We start from the raw sequence: 15,799 nt of genomic DNA, 5'->3' as shown, positions 1-15,799 counted from the left end.
CTCATTTTTATGTAGTCTGAGTGCATTTAGTTTTCATAGCTTTTTGTGATTCAGAAGTTCTTAATGGATTGTGCTAAATAAAATTGGAAAGCAGATGTAAGATATCTTTACAGTGTCATAAAGACATGCAGACACCTACACATATGTACATATAGATATACATGTGTCTTTCCATGTTTGTTGTTGATTTCCGTTTTTGTCTCTGTAGTGCCTCAATGGTCCCAGTGATGTAGGTTCAACCCCAGCTCCCTGTTTCTGTCCTCCAGGAAAGCCAGGACTACAAGGCCCCAAAGTGAGTCATACCAAACTTGCTTTTTTTCTTTTTTTTTGGTTAAAATACACAAGAACTGAGCAAATTCACAAAATTCCTAGTCACCGCTGATGCTATTGTGAAATTTCTACGTAATGCCTTAGAACAGTTTAAAACCTTAGTTTTAGTGATTTTTTTAAAAAAGTGTATTGCAGGGGCGCCTGGGTGGCTCAGATGGTTAAGCGTCTGCCTTTGGCTCAGGTCGTGATCCCGGGGTCCTGGGATCGAGTCCCGCATCGCGCTCCCTGCTCTGCGGGGAGCCTGCTTCTCCCTCTGCTTCTCTCTCTCTCTCTCCCTCTGTCTCTCTTGAATAAATAAATAAAATCTTTAAAAAAAATAAAAAAAAATAAAAAAGTGTATTCCAATCTATACTTGCTTTTGAACCTAGAACTGATACCCTTGGCCCACAGTAAAGTGAGGGAGGGGAGTGTTATTAATTTATTTGCTGGTTTATCTTTTTTTCCCCAAACACTGCTGCCAAATTCCCAGAATGATACCTCCTTACAACCTCATAAAAAAATGAAGCAATGGCATTTGTTGAGATATGTTTCTAAATCCTTAGTTTGTCAAAATGATTCTCAGAAAAATAAAATAGAAATATTAAAGTTGATTTCAGTGTTATGTTTGGTTTTGGTGTCTAATTCTAAAAATAGAGGCATATATATCAATTTTACTTAATCATGTAATAATTACTTTTAGGGAGTATGTTCTCTTATTAGTCTTGTTCATATATGCACGTGTTCCACTTGTATCTATTAATTTATGTGTATAGAGTTTGTGTATATAAACATTTACATAGTTGTGTATACATTTTTATATGATTGGAGCCATGATGTGCATGCCATTTTATAACTAGTTATTTTTTATATAACTAAATAATCTGAATATGTTTCTATGCTATTAAGTATGAATGACTGTTTTTAAGTTGATACTTACTGTGGGATCACTTAGACCCGGGTTGATACTGAGATATTAAGTGGTTTGTCTGCTATACATAAATCTTGCTCATTGTTTTTTTTTAGGATTTATTTACTTATATTAGAGCTTGAATAAGTTGGGGGGAGGGGCTGAAAGAGAGTGAGAATCTTAAGTAGGCTCCTTGCCAAGTACTCAGCCCAACACAGGGCTTGATCTCACGACCCTGAGATCATGACCTGAGCCAAAAACAAGAGTTGTTCACTTAACTGACTGAGCCACCCAGGCGCTCCTAAATCTTATTCATTTAATATTATCTTAAAATACCCTACTTAGATAAAAATAATGTCTAACTTGGAAGCAGATATGACTCCCTAGCCAAAAAGCGTGTTTTATGTATTCATCATTTATTGCTTGAGGTGTCCAAGCAATAATTACTAATTTTTGTTAACTATGAATTGTAATGTTCATTTAGATAGAATTTCCTTAGTGTTTCAGTCACGACTGAAAAATTTAGCTTTTAAACTGCTCATCTAAGATAATTTGTTTCCTCCCATCTTTCATGCATGTTTCTCCCCTCCATTTTTTTTTAATTTAAATTCAATTAGCCAACATCAGTAGTTTCTGATGTAGCATTCAATGATTCATTAGTTGCATATAACACCCAGTTATGCTCATCATATTTTTATGTGATAGCTCATGACCTACTTTAGGCCTCTCATTAAAATCAAGAAATGTAATTTAAAAAATAAAAGCATATATTCATTCAAAGTAAATCTATTTGGCTGGGAATTTGATTTCAGTATATTAAAATCAATTTACTATTATAAACTATTTTTAGATTGCATTTAGGAAAGTTAATCCAGGTGTTCTTTGTTCTCTAGTTAAAGCAACTGCCATGTTATTTTGGGTGCCTTGACATAAAGAAGAAATGCCTATAGGATACTCCTGGGAGAATACACCTTGTAAGACAACTTGGTGTGATCTACCAGCAGACTTCTTTTTAAAAAATATATATTTATATACACATATATCTACACACATCTATACGCACGCACACACACACACAGTTTATTCCACTTGGAATATTATACATAAAAATGATTTGATCTGTAAGAGATATAATATGAAAATCAGGTGCACATCATGTCTGACCTCTCAAAGCCCCGCATGCTTTTCTGACTCCCAGGGAGGTTCAGATCACCCCCAGGATCTCTAAAAGGCTGTTTACTTTTGGGGAGGCATCAGATACATCTGATGTTTTCTGAATCTTTACTAGTGGTCTATTAGGTGTCTTGAAGTGACATCAATTTTTATTCATGTATGTTCCTACAGCAGATTCTTAGCACACCTTTTGTCTTCTCTGGTCAAGCCTCTGATATCGAGTATTTCCAAGTGTCATGTGTTCCTCATTTTCATTTTCTTTTTTTTTTCTTAGTCATAATCTCACGCTATTGCCACCTACTACTTTAAGTGAAATTGCAGTTTTCCACCAATCTTCAAATTGGCGTGCCTTCTTGATCTGCTTTCCATTTTCTTCAGAAAATCTGGCTGGAGGACAGGAACACACACACACACACACACACACACACACACACACACATTCTTCCATCCTTTTAGGGCTCTTTCCCCTGGAGGTGGTTCCTTACGCACATCAGGGACCTGTATGTGAAAAACAGAATCCCTAGCAACACTCTGAGTTGTATTTCCTTTAGAGAATTTCTGGCTTGGGGAATTAACAGGGTTTTAATTAGATTAGCAGAACTGGAACTAAAATAGATGAAGCCATTTTCCTATAGATCCAACTGAGGCTTATTGGCCTCAGTTTTTTGTTAGATGCTCTCTGGAAAGTTTTACAGATGTCCATCAAACAAAGTTACCTGTGAAGAACAGATCTCGTCTTCCTGTTAACCAGAAATAGAGTTCTGGGAGCCGAGAGTTGAGTCCTCAGACTGAAACAGGAGAAATTGCTGTGTGGATAGGGGGGGTCAGTGCTTATTCAAAGATAAACTCATCTGTTTAAAATTCTCTGAGTTCCCCAAAGATATGACAACCCTATTGGAAAAACAGGTCAAAATAACTCTGGTTTCCTATACTTAGACTTACTTACCATGGCATTATAACTCTATAACAGGCATAGAAATATATATATTACTGGATTATGAGTTCCTTGAAGAAGAGCTAATTCATTTTGTATCCTTAATATCAAATATAGGGAGTGATTAAATTAATAAATCTGTTGGAATACTTTATATATGCAAGCAGTTCACAATGAAGTTTAATACAAACTAAATTGTCCTTTGGAATTCCAATGTCTAACACAGTGCTTAATGGTAATAATTTTTTATTTAATGAATTATAAAATCATTGATTCACCCCTTTTCCCAGTTAACCTATATGGGATGCCTTTGTTGTGATATGAAAGATCCAGGCAATCCCCAATTTACAAACCCCCCTTTCAAAGGACCTTTTCATGTGAATGACAACTTCTTCCCCCCACTTCAGTACTAGGAACCTTTGTGGGGACAAACTCCCCACATTTGATCTAACCTTGATGTTAGATCTATTGTTTCTGAAGTGGAAAGAAGGCGTTTTTTCTTCTTTTTAGGAAGGAACAATTTCTTACGAATCCTTTTCTCTGAAATACCACCCTTTCTATCACTGTATCTCTGTTGATTTCCTTTGTTTCACCCTCCAGATACCACCCTTAGAGATTCATTCAGGCTATCAAAGTATCCTCTGTTTAAAATACAAAAGCCTTTGGAAAATTACAGGGGCCACTGGGCATTCACATTTTTATGTTAATTTTCCCAGACTAAGTGGATTCCTTCTAGCCTGAGAGAGTGGGTGTTTGAGTTTTGAGGGAGGGAAGAGCATGGTTTAGGAAAAGGGAATAGGTCTTAGGTCAGATACTCCTGCAGAGTCCGGAGGGTAGAATGAAGGCACAAGGAGTTTTGAGAAGAGAGCTTGAACACGTGGGATTTGGGCCTAGGTGAAGAGTTCCAAAGACATTTGTTTTAGATAAGCAACCAAAAATATCAGCTTGCTTTTGCAAGCATAAGTGTTTCTTACTTTGATTATTCATATTGACACTACTTGAGAGGCCATATTCAGAGATGTTTCAGCTTAGTTCATGACATTGCCACTCCTGTCAACAACTCAAAAATCCTGTGGCACAAGTTCAATTCAACATATGTAAGTACTGCTTTTCAGCTGAACACATAGTTTTTAAAATTCAAAATGTGCAAATGTTTCAACTAAATTAGAAGAAAGTGGATTGGGAATTTAGTCACAATTGTACAATAATAGGTCCTATGTCTCATTTAATGTATTTGGAAATTGTTTTCTGTATTAAGTTTGCTAACAGTCCCCAGGTCTGGTTCTAATAAGTGTATGCATTTTAATGTGGGCAGGGATAGTAGTGTTTAGGAGCATGGACTCTGGAGCTGAATTGGCTGAGTTCAAGTGTCATCTCCACTACTGCGGTGTGACCTTGAACAAGTGACTTACACTTCTGGGGCCTCAGTTTTCCTATATAAAAAATGAGAATAATAAAATTACTTGCTTCATGGGATTATGATGAGGATTAAGTAACTTAGTGCTTAACATATAATAAACAGTCAAGATAGAGCATTGACTTTTATTACAGTAATACAATTGAATTTTTATTCTGATTGGTCTTCTCTCAAAAATTAGTGTCTGTCTTTATTTTCCCAATTTTATGGAAACAACACCAAACCTTCCTCAGTTTTTGCAAATAAATCAATAGGGCAATAGTCAGAATAACCAGTAAAACCTACCAGCAATAATAGAACCTGCAAAAGAGATTATTTTTCCCTCTTGGGGCTGTTCACCAATGTTATGGTCCTTTTGATGTCACATTGGATTTATCTTGTGAGTGATTTTTTTTTTTGTCTTGGAAGCTTAGTTTCTATTTATTTAAAATGTTAATATGTTTTGTATTTTGATGCAGTGTTAAAACACAAATTTCGTTTCTTCTTTTACCAAAGCTGTGTTCCAGCTTCATCACAGTAGACGATAAACCCTCTCAGATACTTTTGATATACTAGATTTTGCTGATAATAATACTCTGCAAGTAAAGGGGGTCATTAACAGGAAATATGATTTAAAATAAATCAATCCACAAATAGTTATTGAATCCCTACTTGATATGCAGCATTATCAACCCTTCCCACCCCCTCAAAAAAGGGAGAAAATAAAGACTCTGTTTTCAAGAAGTTTCAATCCAAATGGTAAATGAAGACTAATCAAGGGAAAACTGAGAAAACTGCTTATGAATAAGGGATCAGTGATAGGAGCTGTTATAGCATTTCAGTAGAAAAAGACATCAAGGAAAAAAGGAATAATGGATTCTTAAGTGGAAAAGGAAGAAAAACTTCCTGTCAGGGGGAGAAAAGATGGAATCTGCTGAAAGATAGCAAGTGCCTGGGTGGCTCAGTCATTGTCTCTGCCTTCGGCTCAGGTCATGATCCCAGGGTCCTGGGATTGAGCCCTGCATTGAACTCCCTGCTCAGCGGGAAGCCTGCTCCTCCCTCTCCCACTCCTCCTGCTTGTGTTCCCTCTCTCAACGTGTCTCTCTCTCTCTGTCAAATAAATAAATAAATAAAATCTTTAAAAAAAAAAGATAGCGAGTCCAATTTGAACAGGGATAAAGGATGGCAGAGAGGCTAGAGATTAAGGTGGATCCTCTCAAAATAAGAGAAAAACTCCAACTCCCTAGAGAACCAGAATGTTACTCCTTATTGCCCAGCTAACACTGGAAGTCCTTGGGTTAGAACTATAAATTCTGTTTCTTCAGCAAGACAGAATATGTTTCAGCATTATATTTCTCCCTGGATTTACACTGTTCTTTCTCTATTTCTTTTAAAAATAACATTTCCTTTCTTCTCAGCCCTTCCCCATGCTTTGTCTCTTGGGCAGCTCCTAAGTGAAAAGCCCAACCCCCATTCATTGGCCACTTAATAGAGTTCGCATAGTTCTTTCCATTTTTCCTGTTATGTTTCAGGAACAACTCTCCGTAGCCAGTAACCTGAAGTAGTATTTCAGATCTTCAGATTTGGCTCTCTGAAAGTACCCTTAGTTTTGGTCTTTAGTTAATTTATAATTATTGGGGTCCTGTGTGAATGAGTTCTTAATGCAAATAATGACTTATTGAACTGAAATCAGCTGCCTTGCCTCTGTGCAGAAGTTTACTGGTACTGATGGCTGAGACTTCATGTTTTTAAGCAAGATGCCCCATGTGGGTCTCATGGATTCAGCAATAGATTAATATATTAATTTTGAAGTATTTTTTAGAATTATACAACACCCTCACCTCATGAAAAATGTTGCTTTCATTGCTTTTTTCATGGGTGATGACTATCCGAACAGTCAGTATTGGCCATGGGGCAACATACTAGAGTTTCATAGAATGTGCCTGGGCTAATTGTCATATTGTATGGTTTAATGTTCTTTGGACATCCTTGGTTTGTGGGGGGCAAAGGTCATTTCTTCATTTCTTAGTCCCTGTGTTCAAGGACTATGGGGGTTGGGCAGAGTTGTCTGGCTTGGGCCTCACTCTCATGTAAATACTCAGATTTAAAAATTTTAACATTATGTTAAATAAAGTTATAAATAGAGGCAAAGAGACACATCGGCTAGAATAAAAGAAATGACTGTCATGCGGCTTTAAACTTGAGTCCTATGTGTAAGATCATATAGCCTGTGGACTTTTTTAAATAAATGATTGCAAATTGAATTATTACATCATAGGTCATTGATATCTGTCCTGTAACGCTGAGAATAGAATTAAGTCTAAATAGAAGAGAAGTATGAGAGAAAAATGGCTGGCATTGAGACCATATTTGCTACAGCACTTCAGAATTCTAAAACTGTATCCTGACATAAATATTGACATTTTACATTGGTGAAGAGTACGTTACTTGTTATACCTGGTGTGCTCACAGAAATAAATCATTGAAAATTTTATGTAATAAAAAGCCTTTGTTTGGTAAAGTGGGCATTTAAAATATGCCATTACTTTTCTAACCCTATTTTGGGATGTCTCTTGTTGTTGTTGTTCTTCTTCCTTCTTCTTCCTCCTCCTTTCTTCTTTCTTCTTCTTAAATATACAAAGAGCTACAAATCATGGAATTAGCTTGAACCTTGAAGGGCTCTGACAGCAGCAGTGTGGTTGGTTGTTTTGGACTGAGAATTTTTTTTTCCTTTCTAGGGTGAACCTGGACAGCCTGGGAACCCTGGCTACCCTGGACAATCTGGTCAAGATGGTAAGCCTGTGAGTACTGAAAGCTTAGTCATCTCCAGTACTGGGATTATGGTGTCAAAGTAGAAATTGCACTGGGCTAAGTTAAACAGGCAAGGGAGACTTTATTTAAGACTACTGTAATAGGGAGAGATTGAACTCCACTCACTGAAACAAAGAAATGGAGGGTTCTTGAGTACTGGCGGGAGCTAGTGGAAAAGTACTGGAGGACTTCAGGCTGTTGATCAATGGGATGGAGCAAATTGAGTTATCCTGAGTTTGGCACATGTTTTCCTCTGTGATTAGGCCATCTGTCTTTGCTAACTGGCACTCACCAAAGTTAGGGTTCTACCATCTCACAGAGACTGGAAGATCTGGGTACTTATCTTTCTGGATGATTGTATTTCAAAGGGGTGGCTCCTAGGTCCTTGAGAAAGACATTCCTTGCTAGTTGTAAAACTGAGAAGAAGCTTTTAAAAAGGTTTGCCACTCAAAGGGTCAGAGAAAGAATTTATAATTACAAATTTTCTGGAGTGAATGCTCTAAGAAAAGGGAGATCAGGGGCTTAGAATCAGGGAGAAGCCTGACTGAAGTTTACTTAAACAGAAGAGAACATTAAGCCTGGCTTGGTCAATAGAACCAGCGTTCTAGTCACTTAATAGGCGAGTTACTCCAAAATTGCATACATCTTTGTTACATTGAAGAAGTTGTCCAGTGAGTATTGATGAATAGCTAGGTTCAGAAATCTTTATTTTTTCCCTTCATGTCTATGAAAGTTTTCAAAAAAAATTTTTTTAAAAGGGATATTTCCTAAGGACATATATGCACTAGAATATACTTATAATCTGAAAAAACTAATATCCTCCAAGTTTCAAGAGAACTTTAAGGACATTTTTGAATTAAGGAAATATAAAGCAAATCTACTTGAAGGCATTCTAGGCAAATATTTTCAGGTAGTTCAGCTCTCAACATGTTTATAACAGTAAATAAACATTAGGAATTTGCCTTTAAATGTTAAATAATTGTCACCAAAAAAGTATCTCCTAAGAGTCTTTCTTTTAAGAGGGAGAGTGGGGAGGGGCAGAGAGAGAGAGAATCTTAAACAGGCTCCATGCTCAGTGTGGAGCCTGATGCAGGGCTTGATCTCACAACCCTGGGATCATGACCTGAGCTGAAATCAAGAGTTGGATGCTTAACTGACTGAAGCACCCAGGTACCCCTAAGGGATTTTCTTTATCATGAGACATTAACCTCTTGCCATGAAAGATGGAAAGGTTTATATTGTGAGTCAGTAATGTTTAAGGAATGAAGGAACCACAGCCTAATGGTTAAACCATCACTACCCCAACCATCACTCTACAGGAGCTTGTTATTCCCTGAGAGAGGTTTGCTGACAGACTTAATACAAAAATACAGCCAACTTTTGAAGAAGTAGTGAAGTGTTGCAGCCTTTTATGCCAGTGTTGTGTGGGAAAAGTGTTAAATATACAGGTGAACCTCTCTAGAGAGAGACTGTCAAAGAAGGGAGTCTGAAGAGGGCACAAGATGGTGACCAAACGAAGCTGTGGAGAGCTGAGGAGCTGCTGGGCGATTGGGGCAGCACTGCTCAACAGACCCACCTGGATACGTTCTACATGTGATGGCAATGCTTTTGGGAATTTTGGGATAGGAAATGACTTGGCCTGGATTATGTTTTAGAAAGATACATATAAATATCAGGTGGAGAGTAGAATATGTAGGGCAAGAGTAGAAGCAGGTTATTTCACAGTTCTGAGGGAGAAGTAAAAGTGTCTTGGACTAGAGCGATGTGGTGAAAGGGAAGATAAGCGGTAGTATTCTGGATTGTTTTTTAATGTAAAGCTGGACAGAAGTGTGTCAAATTAGATGTGGGGCATGAGAGAAAGAGGGAAAACTCAGAGGGTCTCTGGGTGAACAGCTTGCTGAACTGGACAGCAGGGGAGGAGAATGCCTTATTGTCTTCTGGGATGCCCCTAGTGTCCCCTAGGATGCTGGAGAGAGGAATCTTGAGTTCAAGAATATATTTGAGAACGAAAATACACAGTTGGGACTCCTTAGCATGTAGATTGACCTATCTAAAGCCACCAGAGTGGATGAGATCCTAGGATGCTGGAGAGAGGAATCTTGAGTTCAAGAATATATTTGAGAACGAAAATACACAGTTGAGACTCCTTAGCATGTAGATTGACCTATCTAAAGCCACCAGAGTGGATGAGATCATTTAGCGAGTAATCACAGATAAGTGGAGAAGGGAAGGGGGCGATGGACTGAACCTCGGGCTGTCTTCAGAAGAAAAAGAGGATGGGGGTGCAGCCAAGGAAATTGGAAAGAAAGACCAGGTGAAGTGGGAGGAAGACCAGGAGTGGGTTCCATCCAGGAGCCTGGTGAAGAAAGCATTTTGAGAAGGCGGTGCTCAGTTGTGTCATTGTTACTAAGACGCTGAGAAAAATGGGCTCTGTGCCTAGACCACTGGATTTACTATATGGCAGTATTGAGGCCCGTGACAAATGGGGTTTGCAGAGGGTGGGTATAAAAGCTGGCTTGAAATGGGTTCAAGAGACAGTGTGAGAGAAAACGATGACTGAATAGTGGAAGCTTTTTCTGAGGGGTAGAATGAGGATCCGATAAATAGAGCAGGTGCATGGTTAGTGTGTGGGATAAAAGGAGGGTCTTTTAAAAGATGGGAAGTGTTATAACATGGTTTTATGATGATGAAAATGAGCAGAAGGGGAAAAAATCAGTGATTTGGGAGATAAAGGATATTTGCAGGAAGAAAATCCTTAGGTAGGTGGGAAGGCGTTGGTATAGTATGGACAGTTGAACCTTTATGTGGGGTAGAAGGCCAAGCTGATAAGGACAGAAGTGGCCAGGTGGTGATTTGCAGGAAAGAAGATGAAAAATTTATCATCAGATTGCTTCTATTTGAATTGAATGAAACGAATAGGTTCTAAATTAACATCTCCTCTTTGCCTTTATCCTTAACTCTTGTTACCCGCCAGCATTTTCCGTGTGGTTCCTTCTATCCCAGCCTTTTCTCACTTTAACTTAAAAGTGTCATGTGACTTGGTTGCATTCCCTCACTGCACTCCTTAGTCCCACTGAAGATCCTGCCTGAGACCCTGTGTGAGTTGTCCCCTAATCATGCTGGGTGGGAGGCGTTTTATAAAGGTGACCCCTCCTCTGTCTGAAGACCCCTACCTTTCCTGGGACCTACTCTGTCTATTACTGGCAGCCATGGCGCTGTCCCACTCCAAGGCCAATACACGTGACATGCTGCCTTGGTAATGAGACAGAGCTCCACTGACCACACTACTAAATTATTTGGGCTTTGGTTTTTTTTAGTGGTGAGAAGCCCTGGGCAGTATATGGAGGTGAGTGGTAAGCAAGCCCTTCACAGGCCATCAGCTCTAGTGTGCTTTTTTTTTTCTTCCTTTTTAAATATTTTGCCATGAACAAAGTACTAGAAATTAGTTGTAATAAGCCTGATACAATAATCTTGGATATTACTCTATGACTTTTATTTCAGCTGTAACAGACTTGTTATCTCATCCTATTCAGTACACGTATATGTTTGGGTGCGTATAAGATTTTATGTATTAAATATAGGTATAGCTTTGTAGTACCTGATGTTAGATGTTAGATTATATTAGACAATGTCTGATGTGAGAGAAAGAACAAAGAGAATAATGTCCACCTCCTAATATGAAGACCTGTGAATATGTTAGATTAGGAACTTTGCATATGTGATGAAATCAAGGATCTTGAGATGCAGAAATTATCCTGCAGAAATTTATCTGAGTGGCCCAGTAAAATCATAAGGATCCTTATAGGAGGGAGGCAGGAGCATCTGAGTCAGAGGAGGAGATGTAATGACAGAAGCAGAGATCAGGATGAGGTGACCAGGAGCCAAGGAATGTCTGCAGCATCCAGAAGCTGGTAAAGGGAAGGAACACATCTTCCCTTAGTACCTTTAGAAGGAATGCAGCCCCGTAAACATACTCCCTAAGACGATGTTGGATGTCTGACCTGCAGAATATGAGTGTGTGTTGTTTTAAGCCATTATGTGTGGGGTAATTTGTTACAGCAGCAATTAGAAACTGATTTCGCTAATATAAATCCTATTTACCCAAAGGTATGACTTTTTTTCCTAAGTGTCTTCCTTTCCCTCTTTCCTTTCTCTCTGTAGGAGATAGGAGGTTGGGTGTCCAGGCAGGAAGAGAAAGTGAGTCTGGGAGCCAGAACAGCTGAGGGTCATTAGTATGTGTCCAGGGCCAGTGCACAGCGGGAGTGGGAAGGTGTGGGTGGAGTCTCTGGCTGGCGATCGAAGCCATCTGGACCAAGGAAACTTGGATGGAACAATTCAAAGGGAATTCTGCTTTGTTTGGATTTGGTTCTGTGCAATCCCCTTCAATAAGCAGTCTGAATCTCTTTCACATTATAACCAGGCCAAGTCAACTGAAGCTTTAAATAGGAAATTATTCCACTCTGGAGAAATACTAATTTTCATAAGGAAAATGCCTTCAAACAAAATTAAAGAGCTATTTTCAAATTCTTCCCCTCCTTTCTCATTTCTTTATCAGTTAAATGATTTCTATCAGCACTGTCTGAGCGTGTTACTGTTTTGCTATTCTATCATTATAGAGAGAGAGGCAGGGGAAATATTTATATATCCTGCTAGATAATTCAGAGAAGTACTATTGGTAAAGGCATTATATTGTTACGACTTTGATATTTTTAAGAAGAAGGCCATATATGAAAACATATATTAGGACTCTTTTATGATTTTTGTAGAAGATTATATTTTTGTGGTGCTTGTTTCTCCCTGTTTTCTGTAATTATTAATTACTCTTCATGAACCAAAGTACTTCACTCAAACCAAAGCCCTGGCTGGTTGTTGGAGAGATCAGGGGTTGTTTTGCCTAATGCTTTGCTTTTGAAAGTTGCTTTGCTTTCGTGGGTCTCAGTTTCTTTGTTTGGGAAATGAGAAGGTGGTGCCAGATGAGGCCCAGGTTCTCTCCAATGCTAATTTTCTAAGATCCCATTAAAGCCATCGTATTTGCTAAGAGAGAAAGGTAAGCTAGATTAGAACTGTCAGATTCTGGAGGTGATTTTCCATGTTATTGACCTTAGGTGATTCTGGAAGACTGATACCACACTGCTACCAATAGAAGTATAGAGTGGTCAGTGGGTCACACTCTGTGATGCAGTGCCTCTCTTTGTCCCCACCGCCCTCTGTATACCCCTGTCTAGTCTAGAGATTCCAGAAAGTGGCTAGCTTTCTATGGACGGTTAAACCTTACAAAAGTGGTAGTCAATACAGCTGGGGAATTTCAAAGGTACATGATTTTATCAAACCACAAATAGAGAGGGTTGGGGCAGGTTAGTAGGAGATGAAATTGTGTAGGTAAGAGGGAGAAAGGACGGGAGATTGAGTAGAGCTCTTTAGACCATTGTGATGACTTTGGCTTTTAGTTGGAGTGAACTCAGAAGCCACTGGAGGGTCTTGAATAAAGGATTGGGGTGATGTAACTTACATTTTTAAAAAATTACTCTGACTTCTGAGTTGAGAATAGATTTTAGGGCAATGAGGGCAAAAGCCAGGGAGATGAGTCCAGAGGCTCTTGAAATAATCCAGGAGCAAGATGATGGCAGTTAACATCAGGATGGTAAGTAGGGAGGTAAAGAGAAATGCTGACTTTTGGGGGGTATTTTGAAGTTGGAGCTGACAGGATTTGAGCAAGGGAAATCAAGAGTTTGGTTTAGGATATATTAAATTTTTGTCAGAAGGTCAAGTAGAGAATTTTTTATTATTATTAAGTAATCTCTACACCCTATGTGGGGCTCAAATCCACAACCCCAAGATCAAGAGTTGCATGTTCCACTGACTGAGCCAGCCAGGTGCCCCTGTTCGGGTAGAAATTTTAAGTGGTATTTGAATAAAGAAGTCTGACATTCAGAGTGAGTTCCCTTTTTGTAAATTGTCCTTTTTTGTCATTTACTCATTTTCTATATGAATGATAGTATTTTGAATGTTGATTAGTGGATTAGTAAGAGCTTCCTACACATTAAGAGAATTAGTCCTTTGACGTATATGTTGTAAATGTTTCTCCTAATTATTTTTTTGGGTTATAGTTTTGTTTTTAATTTTTAACAATGTAAAATTTTCTCACAATCAAAAGTTCTGTTATTTCTTCCAGTGTTCTTTTTTTTTTGAATATTACTCTATTCATTTACTTAATTATGATTTTTAAGATTTTTAATTCTTGATTTCACTTTTGGAATTTATTTTGGCACTTGGGGAGATATGGAGATCCAAAAGGATTTGGCGAACTTGGAGAATGGCTACTCTAACATAGTGAAATTCAACCCAAATAAACGTATGGCTCTTACTTGTCTGGGACATGTTATTTAAATTTAACCTTGGTGAAAAGGGATCAGCCAATTTGTAATGGGGCTGCCTGAAAGGCTGATGCAATTTTTGGCATTGTTAGTAAATATATAACATCTATATTGAGCAAGATGACAGTCCTGCTTCTGAAGTGTTAGATTTGGTTTAGCCTGCTATACTTCAGGGATTTGTAGGCCTTGGATTTCATTTAGAAGGGAGAAATGGGGAGAGAGTAAGAACTCAGAAGAATGTCTGTCGTGGGAGAATTGACTGAACCTCGGGTATAATCCAAGCAAGAGATGCTGTTTTAAAATAGTAGAGAATGATGGTAGAGAATAGGAAGTAGAGGAAGAAAACTAGAAGTTAGGCTTGCAGAGTAAGCTTGACAGGAGGTGAATAATTAATAGTAGGACAATAGGACCCATGGGACAAGTTTTTATGTTTTCCTCCTTCAGACTCTTAACTGAATATGGTGCCAGTTGTGGACTCAACAGTTTAAGAGCTGTGGGGAATTTGGGGCTGAGTGCCATGAATTCAGATTAAGGCCTGGAAAATGGGGTACATGAGGTTACAAGCCAAAGGAATGGCTGTTATTTAGCTTGGAAAAGAGAATTGTAAGATGTGGCTTAATGATGAAGTGTATGAAACATTTGTCTAGAGAAGGCAGTTTCTACCTGAGCTCTCACTTCACCTCATTTTGGATTCCTTTAGCAAAAAGCTTTATTGTCTCACTGTCTCCCGGTACCATAAAACACACACACAGACACACACACACACACACACACACACACACACACACACACACACATCCCTCATGAGAGGCTCACTGGTAGACTAAAATATGGACCATTTGCCTCAAATGAATTCTCTTACACTTGGGCAATTTATCTTTTCTATAACAAAATGTGATTTAAAACTTTTCTGTAAAGCTTACCTAGACAAAGCTTTGTCGACTAATTTTTCTCCAGCACTCCCCATGTGTAAATCTCATGTATGGATCTCTCCATGTTTTCCTCATGGGCCTCTTAAATAGGCTACTTATTTTTTATATAGTATGGATAGTATATATAATAACGATGTGTATGTAGATAGTACATAGTGTTATTATTTGTGTATTAAATTCTTCAAGGAATTGTTCCTCTGCACTGTGCTTCCTTCGGTGTTGCTTTGAACTTACCACTCAGAAAGCTTCCCTGTCTACTCTTTACCTCCCATAGCATCTTTCTTAGAACTCAGCTCAGGTGTAATTTTACGTATATTATGGGATCTGTTGGTCAAGTAATTTGAGCAGACAGTTCAGGCATATATACTACTTGACTAACAGTTGGGTTAGGTGGCAAACAAACGAGTTTCTGTATTAGCTATACATGAAAAGACCGAGATTTATGAATATTTTTGGAATTTAATTGTGTGGAGCTAGAAAGAGTGCCGATGGCAAGAAGAATCCACGGTGGACATTAAAAATATACACTTGATTTTGGTTACTTAGTTACCCTGGCTGTGTACTGAAGGGTATCTGTGGGAATTTTGGAAAACAGAAGAAAATTATGTAATAGAATAAACTTTGAATCACATTTTTACATTTCAAAAAGAAGAGTGACATCCAACATGATGTCTCTGGATTTTATTCTCATTTTTAGAGTTTAAAATACTTAAAGGAAATTGATCACTTAAGATCTGTATATTGAGATTGGCAGGATAATTTATGGTCTGATTAGAATTGGGCTCAGAAGAGATTGTGAGCCTTGCACATTGGATGATTTTTATTTCCTTAATTTCCATTTCAGTGCTATACATCTTTCCTGGAGCATTGTAACTATGAATCATGGAGGAAAATTAAATTGATTCTGTATTCTCCAACCCTACAATTTGGCAGTGAGAATATTTTTTTCCTAAAAAATGACTC

General features: G+C 38.2%; 1 protein-coding gene across 2 annotated transcripts in view; it reads left to right on the top strand.

The window, feature by feature from the left end:
• Positions 1–15,799, top strand: part of COL21A1 (collagen type XXI alpha 1 chain) — a 380,703-nt gene that overhangs the window by 258,063 nt on the left and 106,841 nt on the right. Inside the window, exons 13-14 of one of the 2 annotated variants that reach the window (XM_073905127.1) lie at positions 209–292; positions 7,458–7,520. In XM_073905127.1, coding sequence (XP_073761228.1) covers positions 209–292; positions 7,458–7,520 — 147 coding nt within the window. Of the gene's footprint in view, positions 1–208; positions 293–7,457; positions 7,521–15,799 lie in introns of those variants that run through there. The other variant, XM_073905126.1, reaches the window with a different exon arrangement.

This window comes from Callorhinus ursinus, unplaced genomic scaffold, assembly GCF_003265705.2.
Source record: "Callorhinus ursinus isolate GAN/ISIS: 27379988/994484 unplaced genomic scaffold, GSC_fseal_2.0 scaffold22, whole genome shotgun sequence".
NCBI classification, from domain to species: Eukaryota; Metazoa; Chordata; class Mammalia; order Carnivora; family Otariidae; genus Callorhinus; species Callorhinus ursinus.
The sequence above is the reverse complement of the archived record's forward strand: the minus strand, read 5'-3'. Positions and strand labels throughout refer to the sequence as shown.